This window comes from Bufo gargarizans, chromosome 1 (genome assembly GCF_014858855.1).
Source record: "Bufo gargarizans isolate SCDJY-AF-19 chromosome 1, ASM1485885v1, whole genome shotgun sequence".
Classification (NCBI taxonomy): Eukaryota; Metazoa; Chordata; class Amphibia; order Anura; family Bufonidae; genus Bufo; species Bufo gargarizans.
In genome coordinates, this window is record NC_058080.1 from 359,326,808 (window position 1) to 359,349,627 (window position 22,820).

The 22,820-nt window shown below is 46.2% G+C and overlaps 1 protein-coding gene across 1 annotated transcript in view; it reads right to left on the bottom strand.

Moving 5' to 3' along the window:
- LOC122919856 (protein mono-ADP-ribosyltransferase PARP14-like) overlaps positions 1-22,820 on the bottom strand; it is a 95,790-nt gene that overhangs the window by 21,256 nt on the left and 51,714 nt on the right. Inside the window, exon 9 of the mRNA XM_044269047.1 lies at positions 21,903-21,962. Coding sequence (XP_044124982.1) covers positions 21,903-21,962 — 60 coding nt within the window. The remainder of the gene's footprint in view (positions 1-21,902; positions 21,963-22,820) is intronic.

Below are 22,820 nucleotides of genomic sequence, written 5' to 3' on the forward strand. Positions count from 1 at the left end.
TGAATGCCAGCATTTCTAAACTACTGGCCTATGAAATGCTGTCATTTAGGCTGGTGGACACAGACAGCTTCAAACAGCTCATGTCGCTTGCTGTCCCACAGTATGTTGTTCCCAGCCGGCACTACTTCTCCAAGAGAGCCGTGCCTTCCCTGCACAACCAAGTATCCGATAAAATCAAGTGTGCACTGCGCAACGCCATCTGTGGCAAGGTCCACCTAACCACAGATACGTGGACCAGTAAGCACGGCCAGGGACGCTATATCTCCCTAACTGCACACTGGGTAAATGTAGTGGCAGCTGGGCCCCAGGCGGAGAGCTGTTTGGCGCACGTCCTTCCGCCGCCAAGGATCGCAGGGCAACATTCTTTGCCTCCTGTTGCCACCTCCTCCTTCTCGGCTTCCTCCTCCTCTTCTTCCACCTGCTCATCCAGTCAGCCACACACCTTCACCACCAACTTCAGCACAGCCCGGGGTAAACGTCAGCAGGCCATTCTGAAACTCATATGTTTGGGGGACAGGCCCCACACCGCACAGGAGTTGTGGCGGGGTATAGAACAACAGACCGACGAGTGGTTGCTGCCGGTGAGCCTCAAGCCCGGCCTGGTGGTGTGTGATAATGGGCGAAATCTCGTTGCAGCTCTGGGACTAGCCAATTTGACGCACATCCCTTGCTTGGCGCATGTGCTGAATTTGGTGGTGCAGAAGTTCATTCACAACTACCCCGACATGTCAGAGCTGCTGCATAAAGTGCGGGCCGTCTGTTCGCGCTTCCGGCGTTCACATCCTGCTGCTGCTCGCCTGTCTGCGCTACAGCGTAACTTCGGCCTTCCCGCTCACCGCCTCATATGCGACGTGCCCACCAGGTGGAACTCCACCTTGCACATGCTGGACAGACTGTGCGAGCAGCAGCAGGCCATAGTGGAGTTTCAGCTGCAGCACGCACGGGTCAGTCGCACTACAGAACAGCACCACTTCACCACCAATGACTGGGCCTCCATGCGAGACCTGTGTGCCCTGTTGCGCTGTTTCGAGTACTCCACCAACATGGCCAGTGGCGATGACACCGTTATCAGCGTTACAATACCACTTCTATGTCTCCTTGAGAAAACACTTAGGGCGATGATGGAAGAGGAGGTGGCCCAGGAGGAGGAGGAGGAGGAGGAAGAGGGGTCATTTTTAGCACTTTCAGGCCAGTCTCTTCGAAGTGACTCAGAGGGAGGTTTTTGGCAACAGCAGAGGCCAGGTACAAATGTGGCCAGCCAGGGCCCACTACTGGAGGACGAGGAGGACGAGGATGAGGAGGAGGTGGAGGAGGATGAGGATGAAGCATGGTCACAGCGGGGTGGCACCCAACGCAGCTCGGGTCCATCACTGGTGCGTGGCTGGGGGGAAAGGCAGGACGATGACGATACGCCTCCCACAGAGGACAGCTTGTCCTTACCCCTGGGCAGCCTGGCACACATGAGCGACTACATGCTGCAGTGCCTGCGCAACGACAGCAGAGTTGCCCACATTTTAACCTGTGCGGACTACTGGGTTGCCACCCTGCTGGATCCACGCTACAAAGACAATGTGCCCACCTTACTTCCTGCACTGGAGCGTGATAGGAAGATGCGCGAGTACAAGCGCACGTTGGTAGACGCGCTACTGAGAGCATTCCCAAATGTCACAGGGGAACAAGTGGAAGCCCAAGGCCAAGGCAGAGGAGGAGCAAGAGGTCGCCAAGGCAGCTGTGTCACGGCCAGCTCCTCTGAGGGCAGGGTTAGCATGGCAGAGATGTGGAAAACTTTTGTCAACACGCCACAGCTAACTGCACCACCACCTGATACGCAACGTGTTAGCAGGAGGCAACATTTCACTAACATGGTGGAACAGTACGTGTGCACACCCCTCCACGTACTGACTGATGGTTCGGCCCCATTCAACTTCTGGGTCTCTAAATTGTCCACGTGGCCAGAGCTAGCCTTTTATGCCTTGGAGGTGCTGGCCTGCCCGGCAGCCAGCGTTTTGTCTGAACGTGTATTCAGCACGGCAGGGGGCGTCATTACAGACAAACGCAGCCGCCTGTCTACAGCCAATGTGGACAAGCTGACGTTCATAAAAATGAACCAGGCATGGATCCCACAGGACCTGTCCGTCCCTTGTCCAGATTAGACATTAACTACCTCCCCATAACCATATATTATTGGACTCCAGGGCACTTCCTCATTCAATCCTATTTTTATTTTCATTTTACCATTATATTGCGAGGCTACCCAAAGTTGAATGAACCTCTCCTCTGCCTGTGTGCTAGGCCTAAATATATGCCAATGGACTGTTGCAGTGGTGGGTGACGTGAAGCCTCATTCTCTGCTATGACATGCAGACTAATTCTCTGCTGACATGAAGACAGATTCTCTGTTACGGGACCTCCCTCCTCTGCCTGGGTGCTGGGCCTAAATATATGCCAATGGACTGTTGCAGTGGTGGGTGACGTGAAGCCTGATTCTCTGCTATGACATGCAGACTAATTCTCTGCTGACATGAAGACAGATTCTCTGTTACGGGACCTCTCTCCTCTGCCTGTGTGTGTGCTGGGCCTAAATATATGCCAATGGACTGTTGCAGTGGTGGCTGACGTGAAGCCTCATTCTCTGCTATGACATGCAGACTAATTCTCTGCTGACATGAAGACAGATTCTCTGTTACGGGACCTCCCTCCTCTGCCTGGGTGCTGGGCCTAAATATATGCCAATGGACTGTTGCAGTGGTGGCTGACGTGAAGCCTCATTCTCTGCTATGACATGCAGACTAATTCTCTGCTGACATGAAGACAGATTCTCTGTTACGGGACCTCCCTCCTCTGCCTGGGTGCTGGGCCTAAATATATGCCAATGGACTGTTGCAGTGGTGGCTGACGTGAAGCCTCATTCTCTGCTATGACATGCAGACTAATTCTCTGCTGACATGAAGACAGATTCTCTGTTACGGGACCTCCCTCCTCTGCCTGGGTGCTGGGCCTAAATATATGCCAATGGACTGTTGCAGTGGTGGCTGACGTGAAGCCTCATTCTCTGCTATGACATGCAGACTAATTCTCTGCTGACATGAAGACAGATTCTCTGTTACGGGACCTCCCTCCTCTGCCTGGGTGCTGGGCCTAAATATATGCCAATGGACTGTTGCAGTGGTGGGTGACGTGAAGCCTCATTCTCTGCTATGACATGCAGACTGATTCTCTGCTGACATGAAGCCAGATTGTCTGTTACGGGACCTCCCTCCTCTGCCTGGGTGCTGGGCCTAAATATATGCCAATGGACTGTTGCAGTGGTGGCTGACGTGAAGCCTCATTCTCTGCTATGACATGCAGACTGATTCTCTGCTGACATGAAGCCAGATCGTCTGTTACGGGACCTCTCTGCTCTGCCTGTGTGCTAGGCCTAAATATATGCCAATGGACTGTTGCAGTGGTGGGTGACGTGAAGCCTCATTCTCTGCTATGACATGCAGACTGATTCTCTGCTGTCATGAAGCCAGATTGTCTGTTACGGGACCTCTCTGCTCTGCCTGTGTGCTAGGCCTAAATATATGCCAATGGACTGTTGCAGTGGTGGGTGACGTGAAGCCTCATTCTCTGCTATGACATGCAGACTGATTCTCTGCTGACATGAAGCCAGATTGTCTGTTACGGGACCTCTCTCCTCTGCCTGTGTGCTAGGCCTAAATATATGCCAATGGACTGTTGCAGTGGTGGCTGACGTGAAGCCTCATTCTCTGCTATGACATGCAGACTAATTCTCTGCTGACATGAAGCCAGATTGTCTGTTACGGGACCTCTCTCCTCTGCCTGGGTGCTGGGCCTAAATTTATGACAATGGACTGTTGCAGTGGTGGCTGACGTGAAGCCTGATTCTCTGCTATGACATGCAGACTGATTCTCTGCTGACATGAAGCCAGATCCTCTGTTACGGGACCTCTCTCCTCTGCCTGTGTGTGTGCTGGGCCTAAATATATGCCAATGGACTGTTGCAGTGGTGGCTGACGTGAAGCCTCATTCTCTGCTATGACATGCAGACTGATTCTCTGCTGACATGAAGCCAGATTCTCTGTTACGGGACCTCTCTCCTCTGCCTGTGTGTGTGCTGGGCCTAAATATATGCCAATGGACTGTTGCAGTGGTGGCTGACGTGAAGCCTCATTCTCTGCTATGACATGCAGACTAATTCTCTGCTGACATGAAGACAGATTCTCTGTTACGGGACCTCCCTCCTCTGCCTGGGTGCTGGGCCTAAATATATGCCAATGGACTGTTGCAGTGGTGGCTGACGTGAAGCCTCATTCTCTGCTATGACATGCAGACTAATTCTCTGCTGACATGAAGACAGATTCTCTGTTACGGGACCTCTCTCCTCTGCCTGGGTGCCGGGGCCTAAATATCTGAGAATGGACTGTTCCAGTGGTGGGTGACGGGAAGCCAGATTCTCTGCTATGGAACCTCTCTCCAATTGATTTTGGTTAATTTTTATTTATTTAATTTTTATTTTAATTCATTTCCCTATCCACATTTGTTTGCAGGGGATTTACCTACATGTTGCTGCCTTTTGCAGCCCTCTAGCTCTTTCCTGGGCTGTTTTACAGCCTTTTTAGTGCCGAAAAGTTCGGGTCCCCATTGACTTCAATGGGGTTCGGGTTCGGGACGAAGTTCGGATCGGGTTCGGATCCCGAACCCGAACATTTCCGGGATGTTCGGCCGAACTTCTCGAACCCGAACATCCAGGTGTTCGCTCAACTCTAGTCACAAACCAAACACTGCCATGAAGACCAAGGAACTCTCCAAACAAGTAAGGAATAATGTTTTTGAGAAGTTCAAGTCAGGGTTAGGTTATAAAAAAATATACATATCTTTGATGATCCCCAGGAGTACCATCAAATCTATCATAACCAAATGGAAAGAAAATGGCACAACAGCCAACCTTCCAAGAGATGGCCGCCAACCAAAACTCACGGACCGGGAAAGGAGGGCATTAATCAGAGAGGCAGCACAGGGACCTAAGTTAACCCTGGAGGACCTGCAGAATTCCACAGCAGAGACTGGAGTATCTGTACATAGGAAAACAATAAGCCGTACGCTCCATAGAGATCGGCTTTATGGCAGAGTGGCCAGAAGAAAGCCATTACTTTCAGCTAAAAACAAAAAGGCATGTGTGAGTTTGCGAAAAGGCATGTGGGAGAAACCCAAAAATTATAGAGGAAGGTGCTCTTGTCTGATGAGACTATAATTGAACTTTTTGGCCATCAAAGAAAACACTATGTCTGGCGCAAACCCAACACATCACCCAAAGAACACCATCCCCACAGTGAAATATGGTGCGGGGATGTTTTCAGCAGCCAGGACTGGGAAACTTGTCAGAATTGAGGCAAAGATGGATGCTGCTAAATACAGGGATATCTTTGAGCAAAACCTGTACCACTCTGTGCGTGATCTGAGGCTAGGACAGTGGTTCACCTTCCAGCAGGACAATGACCCCAAACACACTGCTAAAGCAACACTTGAGTGGTTTAAGCGGAACCATGTAAATGTGTTGGAATGGCCTAGTAAAAGCCGATATCTCAACCAAATAGAAAATCTGTGGTCAGACTTAAAGATTGCTGTTCACAAGTGCAAACCATCCAACTTGAAGGAGCTTGAGCAGTTTTGGTTTTCAGTTCCTCATCTCGTTAGCCTCTCTCAGCCGTCTTGTAGTTGGACTGATTGCATCCCTTTAAATTCCTCCCCATAATGCATTAGTGTGCGGTTTATACAACTTCCTGGAGTCTGTGTGCATGCTGATCCTATTTCCCAGTCTTCTACAAGATAAGTGTTGTACATTCATTTGTGATTTTAGGTTTGCTGGATCCCAGGTGACCCTGACTCCCTCCGTGTCTAGTGTAGGGAGCCGGTGGTCGTGTCCCCTCACTATTGTAGGGCGTTCAGGTGTACGAGGATATGCGATCATCCACCATTGGGGTGTTCGCATAGGCTGAGCAGTCAGGGAGAGTGCCAGGTCTTATGCAGGGGTCTCCCTTTTGTTCTTTAGTTTTGGATCCAGTGAGTCATATATTCATTGTTGCATTGTCCCGTTTCCTGTACACCTTCCGTGACATTATAAACCGCCAAAACCGTCTCAAGCATGGATCCGGTTTCACTTTTGACTGAACGCTTCCAGGGTCTGGAAGGTAGCTGAGGTAGCTGATCTCCGTAAGACTCTTTCTCAGTTTCTAGTGACCGGATCAGCTTACGTTCATGGAGTTTGCTCTGAGCCTAAGATCTCGCTCCCGGATACGTTCTCCGGGGGTAGTGAGAATTTTGTGCGTTTCAGAGAGGCTTGCAAACTCCATTTTCGCCTTCTTCCCCATTCCTCTGGTGATGAGGAACGGAGGGTGGGGATCATTATATCGCTGCTCAGGGGTAACGCTCAGTCGTGGGCCTTTTTGCTGCCGGTGGGGGCACGGCCCCTCCGTTCAGTGGATGAATTCTTTTTAGCCCTGGGTCAGATATATGATGATCCGGATCGCGTTGCTTTGGCTGAGTCTAGACTACGTCTGTTATGCCAGGGTAAACAATCCGGAGAGATATACTGCTCAGAATTTCGGAGATGGGCAGCTGATACTGGTTGGAATGATGCTGCACTGTCAATTTTGCCATGGTCTTTCAGAGGGATTGAAAGATGCATTTGCCTTTCATGAGAGGCCTATCTCCTTGGACGCTGCTATGTCTCACCATTGATTGGCAAGCGAGGCAAATAAATGGTTGGAGTGACTTTTGCAGAGAGAATTGCCTCACGACATCTGTTTCTGAGGTTTCTACTAAGACTGTACCACCTTTTCTCTCTGAATTTTCGGATGTCTTCTCTGAGAGTGGAGTTCAGGATTTGCCCCTGCACAGGGAGTACGATTGCCCTATTAATCTCATCCCAGGCGCTAAGCTGCCTAAATCTCGTTTATACAATCTTTCCCAACCTGAAAGGGTCGCTATGCGTGCTTATATCTCTGAGAGTCTGTTAAGAAAAAAGATGGTTCTTTAAGACCTTGTCTGGATTTCAGGGAGCTGAACAGTATCACTATTCGTGACCCTTATCCGCTTCCTCTGATCCCGGACCTGTTTAACCAGAATGTTGGGGCTAAAGTATTTTCCAAATTAGATCTAAGAGGGGCATACAACCTGGTCAGGGTCAGAGAAGGAGACGAATGGAAGACGGCCTTCAATACCCCTGAGGGCCATTTTGAGAATTTGGTTATGCCTTTTGGTTTGATGAATGCCCCAGCCGTTTTTCAGCATTTCGTGAACAGCATTTTTTATCATTTAATGGGAAAATTTGTATTAGTGTAATTGGATGACATTTTGATTTTTTTCTCCTGATTTCAAAACTCATAAGGAACACTTACGTCAGGTCTTGCTCATCCTGCGGGAGAATAAATTATACGCGAAACTGGAAAAATGTGTGTTTGCGGATCCAGAAATTCAATTTCTGGGGTTTCTTCTCTCCGCTTCTGGTTTTCGCATGGACCCCGAGAAGGTCCGCGCTGTGCTTGAGTGGGAGCTGAGAATCAGAAGGCGCTGATGCGTTTTTTGGGCTTTGCCAATTATTACAGGAAGTTTATTTTGAATTATTCCTCTATTGTTAAACCACTCACTGATATGACCAGAAAGGGGGTAGATTTTTCTTCCTGGTCGGTAGAGGCACGTAAGGCCTTTTCTGATATCAAGGAGAGTTTTGCTTCCGCTCCCATCTTGGTACAACCTGATATTTCTCTACCCTTTATAGTTGAGGTTGATGCTTCTGAGGTGGGTGTGGGTGCGGTCTTGTCTCAGGGTTCCTCTCCTGCCAAATGGCGACCGTGTGCCTTTTTCTCGAAGAAACTCTCCTCCGCAGAGAGAAATTACGATGTGGGAGATAGGGAATTGTTGGCTTTTGAGGAATGGCGCCATTGGCTAGAGGGAGCCAGACACCCTATTACCGTGTTTACTGACCATAAAAATCTGGCCTACTTGGAGTCAGCCAAGCGTCTGAACCCGAGACAGGCCAGATGGTCTTTGTTCTTTTCAAGGTTTAAATTTTGTTGTCACGTTCCACCCTGGGGTTAAGAATGCGAAGGCAGATGCCCTGTCACGTTGTTTTCCTGGAGGTGGGAATTTTGAAGACCCGGGTCCCATTTTGGCTGAAGGTGTGGTAGTCTCTGCTTTTTTTCCTGAATTGGAGGCAGAGGTGCAGGCAGCCCAGTCAGAGGCTCCTGATCTTTGTCCTCCTGGGAGGTTGTTTGTGCCTCTCGCTTTAAGACGCAAGATTTTTAAGGAACACCACGATACGGTCCTTGCTGGGCACCCGGGGGCAAGAGCCACACTGGATCTCATCCCTCTGAGATTCTGGTGGCCTGCGCTTCGTAAATCGGTTGAGGGTTTTGTGGCAGCCTGCGAGACTTGCGCTCGTGCCAAAGTCCCTCATTCACGGCCATCAGGTCCTCTCCTTCCCTTACCCATTCCTTCCTGGACATCTGTCCATGGACTTCATTACGGACCTGCCTCTTTCCTCGGGGAAGACTGTGATCCTGGTGGTGGTGGACCGTTTTAGCAAAATGGTGCATTTCATCCCTTTTCTCGATTTGCCCAATGCTAAGACGCTGGCGCAGGCATTTATTGATCACATTGTCAAATTGCATGGTATTCCTTCAAACATAGTCTCTGATAGGGGCACGCAGTTTGTTTCCAGATTCTGGAAGGCTTTCTGTTCTCGCTTGGGGGTTCGGTTGTCATTCTCTTCCGCTTTCCACCCGCAGTCGAATGGCCAGACAGAACGCGTCAATCAGAATCTGGAGACATATGTGCGCTGTTTTGTGGTGGAGAATCAGGAGGATTGGTGTTCTTTTTTGTCCCTTGCCGAGTTTGCTTTAAATAACTGTCGTCAGGAGTCCTCTGATAAGTCACCATTTTTTGGTGCATATGGGTTTCATCCGCTGTTTGGGACATTCTCGGGAGAGGGGGCTTCTGATTTACCTGATGAGGACAGGTTCTCCTCATCTTTGTCATCGATTTGGCAAAAGATTCAGGATAATCTAAAGAGCATGAGTGAGAGATATTAGCGTGTGGCAGATAAGAGACGTGTGCCTGGTCCAGACCTGAATGTTGGTGATCTGGTGTGGTTGTCTACCAAGAATATCAAATTGAAGGTTCCCTCCTGGAGGTTGGGTCCTAAGTTTATTGGGCCTTACAAAATCCTGTCTGTCATCAATCCTGTTGCCTACCGTCTTGATCTTCCTCAGACTTGGAAGATCCATAATGTTTTTCATAAGTCTTTATTAAAACCTTATGTTCAACCCATTGTACCCTCGCCTTTGCCGCCTCCTCCGATTATGGTTGATGGGAATCTTGAATTTCAGGTCTCTAGGATTGTGGATTCTCGTGTTGTCCGCAGTTCTCTCCAGTACATCGTTCATTGGGAGGGTTATGGTCCTGAGGAGAGGATGTGGGTTCCAGTGACGGACATTAAGGCCACTCGTCTCATCAGGGCTTTCCATAGGTCCCATCCTAAGAAGGTGGGCTCTGAGTGTCCGGAGTCCACTCGTAGAGGGAGGGGTACTGTCACAACCAGACATCTGAGAAGCTCTGACAGATGCCTTTCAGAACCTCCTCCTTGAGCTTTCTCTGTTTTGGTTTTCAGTTCCTCATCTCGTTAGCCTCTCTCAGCTGTCTTGTAGTTGGACTGATTGCATCCCTTTAAATTCCTCCCCATAATGCATTAGTGTGCGGTTTATACAACTTCCTGGAGTGTGTGTGCATGCTGATCCTATTTCCCAGTCTTCTACAAGATAAGTGTTGTACATTCATTTGTGATTTTATGTTTGCTGGATCCCAGGTGACCCTGACTCCCTCCGTGTCTAGTGTAGGGAGCCGGTGGTCGTGTCCCCTCACTATTGTAGGGCGTTCAGGTGTTATATAGTCGAGGTACGAGGATATGCGATCATCCACCATTGGGGTGTTCGCATAGGCTGAGCAGTCAGGGAGAGTGCCAGGTCTTGTGCAGGGGTCTCCCTTTTGTTCCTTAGTTTTGGATCCAGTGAGTCATATATTCATTGTTGCATTGTCTTGTTTCCTGTACACCTTCCGTGACACATAGAGACTTATCCAAAGCGACTTGGAGCTGTGAGTGCCTCAAAAGGTGGCTCTACAAAGTATTGAGTTTGGGGGGGGGGGTGAATAGTTATGCACATTGACTTTTTCTGTTATGTTGTCCTATTTGTTGTTTGCTTAACCCCTTAGTGACCACCCATACGTGTTTTTACGGTGGTCACTAAGGGGCCTTAGGCTGGGCCACCGCGTTTTTACGGCGGCCCGGTCTAAGCGCTGCACGGCTCCCCCGTGCAGCGGGAAGCGCAGACCCGGCTCTCACATGAGAGCTGGGGCCCTGCTCTAACAGCCCGGACTGGCAGAAGTGCCGATCCGGGCTGTTTAACCCTTTACATGCCTGGCACAATGGCGCCCTCTGCATGTAAAGTGGTGACAGAGGGAGCGGACTCCCTCTGTCTCCCATCAGCACCCCGAAAATGCGATCGCGGGGTGCTGATGTGTTAGGAAGCTTACCTTGCTTCCGATCAGGGCCCCGAGCCTGTCTTCAGTTCTCTCCAGCAGGCTGTGCCTTACTGGCGCAGCCTGCTGGTCAATGTTTGAAATGCATTGCTATTGAAATGTAATGCTTTATAAAGATAATGCATTACATTTTAAAAGCAATCAAAATACTGTATATTATAGTCCCCTTGTGGGACTTTTAAGTAGTAAAAAAAATAGAAAAAAAATACACATTTATTAAATAAAAAAATTCCATAAAATAAAACAATATGCTTTTTTTCCATTGAAAATACGCTTTTCAATGAAATAAATTGCAAAAAGAAAATATCCCCCATATGTTTGGTATTGCCGTGTCCGTAACGACCCGGACTACATAAATATTACATAAATTATCCCCTATGGTGAACGCCGTAAAAAAAAAAAAAAAAAAGATTGAATTTCTAATTTATTCTTAGTTTCCAACGAAAAAAACGTAATAACAAGCGATCAAAAAGCGCCATTTACTCCAAAATGATACCAATGAAAAATACAAGTTATCCCTCAAAAACCAAGCCCTCACACAACTCCATAGAAAAAAATAAAAAAAAAGTTATGGGTCTTGTGAAGTGGCAATGCAAAATCATTTTTTGGGTTAATAAAAGGGGTTTTATTGGAAAAATAAGTAGTAAAACGTAAAATAAATTATAAGTATTTAGTATCACTGTAATTGTACTGTCCCAGAGAATAAAGATATTATGTTATTTGTACCGAAAAATTAACGCCGTAAAATTTATAATGTAAAAATGCAGTGTCAGTATTGCTATTTTTCCCCATATCCCTCCCAGAAAGAGTTAATAAAAGTTAATCAGAAATTTATGTGTACCCCAAAATGGTGCCATTAAAAACTACAACTTGTCCCGTAAAAACAAGCCCTCATAAAGCTATATAGACGAAAAAATAAAAAAGTTATAGCTCTTGGAACGAGACCATGAAAAAAAAGGAAGAAAAACGCTTGGTCATAAAGGCCCAAACAGGCTTGGTCAATAAGGGGTTAACCGCCTCCGGACTGCCTAACGCAGATCCGCGGTCCGGAGGCGGCAGCCAGCGGCGATCGTTCACTGGCAGGCAGAAGATGCGATTTTTTAACCCCTAACAGCGTCTAATATACCTGCTACCTGGTCCTCTGGTGGTCCCTTTTGCTTGGATTGACCACCAGAGAACACAGGTAGCTCAGTAAAGTACCACAAAACACCACTATACTATACCCCCCCTGTCACTTATTAACCCCTTATGAACCCTTGATCACCCATGATCACCCCATATAGACTCCCTGATCACCCCCCTGTCATTGATCACCCCCCTGTAAGGCTCCATTTAGACATTTTCTTTGGCACAAGTTAGCGGAAATAGATATTTTATTTTTATTTTTCTTACAAAGTCTCATATTCCACTAATGTGTGTCAAAAAATAAAATCTCACATGGACTCACCATACCCCTCACGGAATCCAAATGCGTAAACATTTTTAGACATTTATATTCCAGACTTCTTCTCACGCTTTATGGCCCCTAAAATGCCAGGGCAGTATAAATACCCCACATGTGACCCCATTTCGGAAAGAAGACACCCCCCGAGGTATTCCGTGAGGGGCATATTGAGTCCATGAAAGATTGAAATTTTTGCCCCAAGTTAGCGGAAAGGGAGACTTTGTGATAAAATACAAACAAAAATCAATTTCCGCTAACTTCTGCCAAAAAAAAAAAAAATATTTCTATGAACTCGCCATGCCCCTCATTGAATACCTTGGGGTGTCTTCTTTCCAAAATGGGGTCACATGTGGGGTATTTATACTGCCCTGGCATTTTAGGGGCCCGAAAGCGTGAGAAGAAGTCTGGGATCCAAATGTCTAAAAATGCCCTCCTAAATGGAATTTGGGCCGCTTTGCGCATCTAGGCTGCAAAAAAGTGTCACACATGTGGTATTGCCGTACTCAGGAGAAGTTGGGGAATGTGTTTTGGGGTGTCATCTTACATATACCCATGCTGGGTGAGATAAATATCTCGGTCAAATGCCAACTTTGTATAAAAAAATGGGAAAAGTTGTCTTTTGCCAAGATATTTCTCTCACCCAGCATGGGTATATGTAAAATGACACCCCAAAACACATTCCCCAACTTCTCCTGAGTACGGCGATACCAGATGTGTGACACTTTGAACTCACTATGCCCATCAGTGAATACCTTAGGGTGTCTACTTTCCGAAATGGGGTCATTTGTGGGGTGTTTGTACTGTCTGGGCATTGTAGAACCTCAGGAAACATGACAGGTGCTCAGAAAGTCAGAGCTGCTTCAAAAAGCGGAAATGCACATTTTTGGACCATAGTTTGTAAACGCTATAACTTTTACCCAAACCATTTTTTTTTACCCAAACATTTTTTTTTATCAAAGACATGTAGAACAATAAATTAGGCGAAAAATGTATATATGGATGGTTTTTTTTGCAAAATTTTACAACTGAAAGTGAAAAATGTCATTTTTTTGCAAAAAAATAATTAAATTTCGATTAATAACAAAAAAGTAAAAATGTCAGCAGCAATGAAATACCACCAAATGAAAGCTCTATTAGTGAGAAGAAAAGGAGGTAAAATTCATTTGTGTGGTAAGTTGCATGACAGAGCAATAAACGGTGAAAGTAGTGTAGTGCAGAAGTGGAAAAAGTGGCCTGGTCATTAAGGGTGTTTCAGCTAGGGGGGTTGAAGTGGTTAAAAAAAGAAAAAAAAATCTTCAAAGTTGTAGGCATGTTCTGTGAATTAAATGATGCAAATCCTCAAACAATCCATGATAATTCCAAGTTGTGAGGTACCAAAATACAAAAAAAGTCAAGGGGGGTGAATACTTTTGCAAGGCACTGTAAATGCTCACTGGACAAAATGTATCACTGGCTGTGTGAAAAGGACTTATTCAGATTGCAGTGATTTCCATACATGCATGAATGTCCAGTATTTCTCATGGACCATAAGTCTGTGCATAAAAAAAATAGCAGTATGGACTTTTTTTTTCCCATTTTCCGTTCGAGATTAACTCATTTATTAATTTATTCAAATGAATGGGTTTGGAAAAGAAAGTGCCAGACATGCAGGTATTTATTTTGTATAAATAGGTTGATGTTGCTGCAAAAAAGCTATAACCTGTAGTTCTGAATTGTCTTACTCCAAAATAAAGACAGGACCAAGTCTCTGACAAGCCACGTTCTTATCTCTTTGCACCAAAAACCATTGTGTGTGGCTCCCAGCAGCAATAATGTCACTCAGAGTGGCCCCTGGCAGTAGTATTGCCCCCCAGAGTGGCTCCTAGCAGCAATAATGTCTCCCAGAGTAGATTCCAGTAGTAATATTGTCTCACAGAGTAGATCCCAGCAGTAATAATGTCACCCAGAGTAGATCCCAGCAGTAATAATGTCACTCAGAGTGGCTTCCAGCAGTAATAATGTCTCCCAGATATATCCCAGCCATAATCATGCAGAAGGACCTGTGCTCCAAGGGTGATGACACCACACTGGGAGTGCAGGTCCTTCAGTATCAAGAGAGAAGCAATTGTCTCTGAGCTTGCAAGTGGATGAGGTCATTATTTATTAGATTTTAACCCCTAAAAGGCCATTTTCACTACTGTACCCATTTTTTATATTAAAAACAGTCCCATTGATTTTAATGGGGTCTGTCTGGTGGTGAAAACAGCCAAAAATAGGACATGTCTGAACTGGCCTTTAACCCCTTAGGGACCCATGACGTATCGGTACGGCATGTTTCCCGAATCCTTAAGGACCCATGACGTACCGGTACGTCATGGCTTTAATTCGCGATTCCGGCGCCGCGGGGGTTAATCGGAACGGGATGCCGGCTGAAATCATTCAGCCGGCATCCCGTAACAACGCAGGGGGGGGTCATTTGACCCCCCCGTATAGACGATCGCAGAAAACCGCAGGTCCATTCAGACCTGCGGTTTTCTGCGTTTCCGGTCCATTCGGGTGTGCTGTGACCCGATGAACCGGAAAAAGACTGCGATCGGTGGCGTAATTTTACACCACCAATCGCAGTCCGAGGATTTGAGGAGGCGGTGCTGGCCCTGGTGCTGAACACTGCTGTCCAGGGTGCTGATTGGTGCAGGGGAGAGAGGCGCGAGATTCAAACTTCCTGCGCTCCTCTCTCCCCTCCTCTTCCTGTCCAGCACCCTGACCGTGCAGCATCGTCCAGCACCAGCTCCTGTGTCCCCCTAATCGGCATCCATCACCCTCCTGCACCCATCGCCACTCAGGTAGGTTAGGGTCAGTGAGGGAGAGGCACCATTAGGAAGGGAAAGAAGGGAAAAGTTAGTTAGGAAAAAAAAAAAAAAAAAAGAACTTTTACACAAAACTTTTTTGATCCATCTATCAGACCCCAGAGCCCCCCCTGCCACTTGCCCCCCCCTACCAGCCCCCCACCACCACCAGCCCCCCCCACCCCCCCCACCCATCCCCCCACCAGCCCTCCCCCAGCCCCCCCCCCCTCACCACTAGCCCCCTTACCACCACTTTTTTTTTATTTTTCTGCGTTCGCTGACTGGTCGGCACTTTAGCGTCCGTCCACTGTTAGCGCATCGCCTGCCCCACCGCTGATCAGCGTTGTACCGCTGATCAGCAACTTTGAACTTTTTTTTTTTTTTTTCCTAACACTTGCCCCTTTATTTTCCTTTTTTTAGTACGCGAACACCCGTTGCCCCCACACACACGCACATATAATAAAGGTTTCCACACACGCACACCTACACGCACACACACCCATGGCCCGCCGGGTGTTCTCGGCCGAGGAGGCATACGCCCAGATTGCCTCCGACTCCGAGAGCCCCAGTGAGGATGAGGATGACCCCACATTCCTTCTGTCATCCGCATCCTCCTCATCATCATCGGATGACGATGAGCCACCAAGGCGGCGGAGACGCCGCCAGGCGGAGCCAGGGGCCACACATGCTAGGGATCCTGTGGCCCACCCTAGTACGAGCCGCCCTGGGGTTCGTACTGGTTTCCCGGCCCACCAAATAAGTTCACCGGAGCCCCCTGCCGATGAACTTAGCTGGTGTCCCCCAGTGGACTTTGAGCCTGAGATTCCGGATTTCGCTGGCAATCCTGGAATCCAGATTCCCACAGTGGGGTTTACTGAAATAGACTTTTTTAGTTTTTTTTTCAGTAACCCACTGGTGAATTTGATGGTGGAGCAGACGAATCTGTACGCCCAACAGTTCGTCGCTCAAAACCCAGGCTCATTTTTGGCTAGACCCGGTGGCTGGACGCCGGTCAGTGCAGCCGAAATGAGGACATTTTGGGGCCTCGTGCTGCATATGGGTCTAGTCCAAAAACCCAGTGTCAGGCAATACTGGAGTGGGGACGTCCTATACCAGACCCCACTGTACAGTATGGTCATGACACGTCCCCGGTTTGAGGCCATCCGGAAATGTCTGCATTATTCCGATAATGCAGCATGTCCACCCCGAGGTGATCCTGCCTATGACCGGCTGTATAAGATACGGCCGGTCATCGATCACTTTGGGGCCACATTTCAGCAGGCCTACGTACCTGGAAGGGAGGTCGCGGTTGATGAGTCTCTCGTTGCGTTCAAGGGGAGACTCAGTTTCCGCCAATACATTCCCACAAAGCGGGCGAGGTATGGCGTGAAGCTATACAAAATTTGTGAGAGTACCTCAGGGTACACTTACAAATTTCGTGTGTACGAGGGGCGAGATTCCCGTATTCAACCCCCAGAATGTCCCCCCACTCTGGGTGTTAGCGGGAAACTCGTGTGGGACCTTATGCACCCACTGCTGGATAAGGGTTACCACTTGTACGTGGATAACTTTTATACCAGCATTCCCTTGTTCAGGTCCCTTGCCGCCAGATCCACGTTCGCTTGTGGGACCGTGCGGAAAAATCAGCGCGGCCTCCCTGCCCACCCCCTCCAGGTACCTATCCCCAGGGGTGAGACCCGTGCCCTTACCAGTGGAAACCTGTTGCTGGTCAGGTATAAGGACAAGAGGGATGTCCTTATGCTGTCCACAATCCACGGTAACAGCACCACCCCAGTCCCTGTGCGAGGTACCGCGGCAACGGTCCTCAAGCCCGATTGTATCGTCGACTACAATCGGTATATGGGAGGAGTTGATCTCTCTGATCAAGTCCTCACGCCATATAATGCCATGCGCAAAACCCGGGCATGGTACAAAAAAGTTACGGTCTACATGGTGCAGGTTGCCATGTACAACTCTTTTGTACTATCCCGAAGCGCTGGCAGCACAGGGACATTCCTCCAATTCTATGAGGCAGTCCTCAAAGACCTGATCTTTTCGGACCGGGAAAGAGCAGGCCGGAGTACCTCGGGAACTGGAGGCGCTCGGATCGTCCCTGGCCAACACTTTCCAGGTGTGGTCCCCCATACTGGAAAGAAGGGACGAACCCAAAAAAGATGCAGAGTGTGTCACAAGAGGGGGATACGGAAGGACACCACCACTCAATGTGACACGTGCCCCGATCATCCGGGCCTCTGCGTTATCGATTGCTTCAGGGAGTATCACACTTCCATGGAGTACTAAATTTTTATAATCCCCAACAGTCCACTAGAGAACATAAAACACTATGGCTCTTAGACTTTGGAGACACAGAAACAATTTTTTTTCCCCAAAAAAATATTAGTTTTAGAGCAGGCATCCTCAAACTGCGGCCCTCCAGATGTTGTAAAACTATAACTCCCAGCATGCCCAGACAACCTACAGCCATCAGCAGGGCATGGTGGGAATTGTAGTTTTACAACATCTGGAGGGCCGCAGTTTTTAGGATGCCTGCTTAGTGTCTCCAAAGTCTGAGAGCCATACATATTGGGCATCGTCGCGTGCGTAAAAGTCGTCGCTATAAAAATAACATTTGACCAAACGCCTCGAATGAACGGTGTTAAAAATATAAAACAAAAACGGTGCCAAAACACCCATTTTTGGGCAAAATTTCAATTTGAATCCCTTTTGCCGGTAATAAAGCAAGGGTTAACAGCCAAACAAAACTCAATATTTATGGCCCTGATTCTGTAGTTTGCAGAAACACCCCATATGTGGTCGTAAATGGCTATATAGCCGCACGGCAGGGCATAGAACGAAGGGAACTCCATACGGTTTCTGGAAGGCAGATTTTGATGGACAGTTTTTTTTTTTGACACCATGTCCCATTAGAAGCCCCCCCTGATGTAGCCTAGACTAGAAACTCCAAAAAAGTGACCCCATCTAAGAAACTACACCCCTCAAGGTATTCAAAAGTTACTTTACAAACTATGTTAACCCTTTAGGTGTTCCACAAAACTAAATAGCGAATGTAGAACATTTTTTAGAATTTAATTTTTTTGTTACATTGCCTCAAAAAAGAGTAATATAGAGCAACCAAAAATCATATTTACCCCTAAAATAGTCCCAAAACAACAACCACCTTATCCTGTAGTTTCCTAGATGGGGTCACTTTTATGGAGTTTCTACTCTAGGGGTGCATCAGGGGGCTTGAAAGGGTACATGGTGTAAATAAACCAGTCCAGCAAAATCTGCCTTCCAAAAACCATATGACGTTCCCCTCCTTCTATGTCCTGCCGTTTGGCCAAACAGTAGTTTACGACCACATATGGGGTGTTTCTGCAAACTACAGAATCAGGGCAACCCATTTTGAGTTTTGTTTGGCAGTTAACCCTTGTTTTACTCCTGGAAAAAATTGATTATATTGGAAAATTTTCCAAAAAATAGAAATTTCTAAATTGTTTCTCCATCTGCCATTAACTCTTGTGGAACACCTAAAGGGTTAACAAAGTTTGTAAACCCAGTTTTGAATACCTTGAGGGGTGTACTTTCTTAGATGGAGTCACTTTTTTGAAATTTCTATTCTAGGGGTGCAACAGGGGGCTTCAAATGGGACATGGTATAAACAAAACCAGTCCTGCAAAATCTGCCTTCCAAAACCCATATGGTGTTCCCCTCCTTCTATGTCCTCCCGTTTGGCCAAACAGTAGTTTACGACCACATATGGGGTGTTTCTGCAAACTACAGAATCAGGGCAACCCATTTTGAGTTTTGTTTGGCAGTTAACCCTTGTTTTACTCCTGGAAAAAATTGATTATATTGGAAAATTTTCCAAAAAATAGAAATTTCTAAATTGTTTCTCCATCTGCCATTAACTCTTGTGGAACACCTAAAGGGTTAACAAAGTTTGTAAACCCAGTTTTGAATACCTTGAGGGGTGTACTTTCTTAGATGGAGTCACTTTTTTGAAATTTCTATTCTAGGGGTGCAACAGGGGGCTTCAAATGGGACATGGTATAAACAAAACCAGTCCTGCAAAATCTGCCTTCCAAAACCCATATGGCGTTCCCCTCCTTCTATGTCCTCCCGTTTGGCCAAACAGTAGTTTACGACCACATATGGGGTGTTTCTGCAAACTACAGAATCAGGGCAACCCATTTTGAGTTTTGTTTGGCAGTTAACCCTTGTTTTACTCCTGGAAAAAATTGATTATATTGGAAAATTTTCCAAAAAATAGAAATTTCTAAATTGTTTCTCCATCTGCCATTAACTCTTGTGGAACACCTAAAGGGTTAACAAAGTTTGTAAACCCAGTTTTGAATACCTTGAGGGGTGTACTTTCTTAGATGGAGTCACTTTTTTGAAATTTCTATTCTAGGGGTGCAACAGGGGGCTTCAAATGGGACATGGTATAAACAAAACCAGTCCTGCAAAATCTGCCTTCCAAAACCCATATGGTGTTCCCCTCCTTCTATGTCCTGCCGTTTGGCCAAACAGTAGTTTACGACCACATATGGGGTGTTTCTGCAAACTACAGAATCAGGGCAACCCATTTTGAGTTTTGTTTGGCAGTTAACCCTTGTTTTACTCCTGGAAAAAATTGATTATATTGGAAAATTTTCCCAAAAATAGAAATTTCTAAATTGTTTCTCCATCTGCCATTAACTCTTGTGGAAGACCTAAAGGGTTAATAAAGTTTGAAAAAACTGTTTTGAATACCTTGAGGGGTGTAGTTTCTAGAATGGGGTCATTTTTGGGAGGTTTCTATTATCTAAGCCTCACAATATGACTGCAAACCTGAACTGGTCCATAAAAAGTGGGATTTTGAAGATTTCTGAAAAATTTCAAAATTTGCTTCTAAACTTCTAAGCCTTGTAACATCCCCAAAAAATAAAATATCATTCCCAAAATGCTACACACATGAAGTAGACATATGGGGAATGTAAAGCCATCACAATTTTTGGGGGTATTACTATGTATTACAGAAGTAGAGAAACTGAAACTTTGAAATTTGCTAATTTTTCAAAAAAAATTGTAAAAATTTTATTTTTTTGTGCAAAAAAAATTAACTTTTTTGACCCAATTTTAGCAGTGTCATGAAGTACAATATGTGACGAAAAAACAATCTCAGAACGGCCTGGGTAAGTCAAAGCGTTTTAAAGTTATGAGCACTTAAAGGGACACTGGTCAGATTTGCAAAAAATGGCCAAGTCCTTAAGGTGAAATAGGGCTGAGTCCTTAAGGGGTTAAAAGATGCCATGTGAATAGCCCCATTGACTTCAATTGGTTCTAAAAATGGGCATATGACAGCCATTACAAAAACATCTGTCACACGGCCGTTTTTCACTGAGATCTTGCTGTGGGTTTTACTCTTTGCATTACAAAGAATGACGTATAGCCAAAATAAGGTGGTACCGTGTTAGCCAGAAAAATCAACATATGTGATGTTAAATACTCTTGCGTTAAAAATAACAAAAGTATTATAGCAGTGATGCCTTTATTGGCTTTCAGAGCTTTTGAAAACCCCATTCACTTGTATTGCACTGTAAATTTCCATGGAATACAAAGAGAATATTTAAACCATATCTACCACACTTGGATCTTGATGAATTAAGTTTTTTTTTTATTGTATTTTATGGGCTTGGCCTATGTTGTGTAATATGACAGGTTGCATATGTGAATAAAAATTACCCTAAATCTATTGCAACAATTTGTGTGCTAAAGTACTGGAGAGGGGGTACGTATATCTTACAATGCTCATCTGGCTGCGGTAAAATGGAATTTAGAAAGATTTGTTGTTTCAGCTTGATTTCATGGGCTGGATTTTTATGGATTGGCATGTAGGTTGGTAGCGGGACATGTCACTCCCTCGCCAAAATCCAGTACATTACGTTCCCCAGCCTGGAGCAATCCCAGTTGTGTCTGCTGGGATCATTGCTCTGGAATAAATACAGGCGTCAGAACCTCAGTCAGCATCACAGCATGGTGGCTCTTTGACCTTGTGACTACGCAAAGATTGAGCCCTCTGACACGCTGAAAGCATAGCATTTCTTTGATGTTTTGGTTATGCTTTTTGTACTGTGGCTTTATCCAAGTGACAGTTTTAACTTTTTTTTTAAAGTTTTTTATCATCACTTTCTCTGTGCACCCCTTACCCATGGACCCTTTCCTACCCGCAACCTTCTCGCTCATATCCTACACAAAGAAAAAGGAGCCACTGGCTGCTCACCCTCACAGAGCTGGCAACCAGGAATAGGAGGACATTTACCATCCCAATGAACTCACCACTCACTGCCGATTCATAGAGAAAGTGAGGTGGCGCATTTCCATCCTGACTGCTGCTATTCTTACTCAGTTTAGTGCCTTGTGCCTGCACATGTCATGATCCTGCCTAATGGCTCATTCACACAAACGTAAGTGCTCTGTTCCTGTGCTACAGACTGCAAATAGTGGTCCGCAATATACGGGCACTGGCCGTGTGCACTCTGTGCTGCGGATGTGGACCCATTCACTTGAATGGGTTCACGATCTGCAAAATACAGCAAAAGATGGGACATGTCCTATCTTTTGTGTAGTGGAGGCACAGACCCAAAAGCTCTCGGAAGCACTTCCAAGTGTTTCCATGGGCTTCCGATTTGTGCCTCCGCTCTGCAAAAGATAGGACATCTTTTGCTGTATCTTGCGGATCGCTGACCCATCCAAGTCATTGGGTCTGCATCCGCGGCATGGAGTGCACACGGCTAGTGCCCGTATAATGTGGACCCACCATTTGCGGTCCGCAATATGGGCATGGAGCCCTAATCCAGATCTCCAGTAGTAAAAAAAGAGCTGGCATAACATTTTCCACCCTCTAATGATAAGGTAATGACTCTTTTCCCAAAAAACTATATGTAAATCTGCTCTAAAACATGCTGTCTGCAAATTGCAGTGCATTTTGTGGCGACAGGTTTCCTTTAACTGTGATTTTTGTTATAGAACATACTTGTGATAATGCTTACCATGCTGAGCTGCTTTTATAATATTTGCTCCAGCTGCTGAAAAAATAGCATGAGCCACAGCTGTAAAAGACAGAATATATATTATATTACACAAAAATATTATAAGGGAAACAAATGTGATCACGATTTGCTGCCGGCAAATAACTAGACAGAATGAGGATGAGCGGTGGCATAACGATCGCTCCTCCTCATGCTGTGCAGGAGATCGCTGCATGTACTAGCAGAAGTCTCCTCCGCTAGCGAGCAGGAGATTGCTGGGAAGGAACATGTCTTTCCTGACTATCTCCTGCAGAATCGGCTGGTATAATACAGCCTTCTCTTTACCTGTGTCAGGATGACCTGTTGCTTTGGACACGGGATGAGGGTGTCTCCATTTTATTTTTCTGTTAAGGTGCTCATGCACATGCAATAGCTGTCAGCAGAAAGCTAATTCAGCCAACAGCTATCTCTCATGACTCTTCCGTACGACTAAGGGCTCGTTCACACGACCGTATGGCTTTTTCAGTGTTTTGCGGCCCGTTTTTAACGGATACGTTTTCCCATTTTTTGTTTCAGTAGTGTTTCCATTTCCGTTCCGTTTTTCCGTATGGCGTATACAGTAAGCATAACATTTTTAATAGATGGTTCCGCAAAAACAGAACAGATACGGAAGACATACGGAGTACATTCTGTATGTATTCCTTTTTTTGCAAACCCATTGACTTGAATGGAGCCACGGAACGTGATTTGCGGGCAATAATAGGACATGTTCTATCTTTGAACGGAACAACGGAAATACGGAAACATTCCTTTTTTTTTTACTGAACCATTGAAATGAATGGTTCCTTATACGAACCGTATACAGAACTAAAAAAACGGCCCATATACGGAATGCAAAAAAACGATTGTGTGAACGAGCCCTAAGCATGTACCGTATGT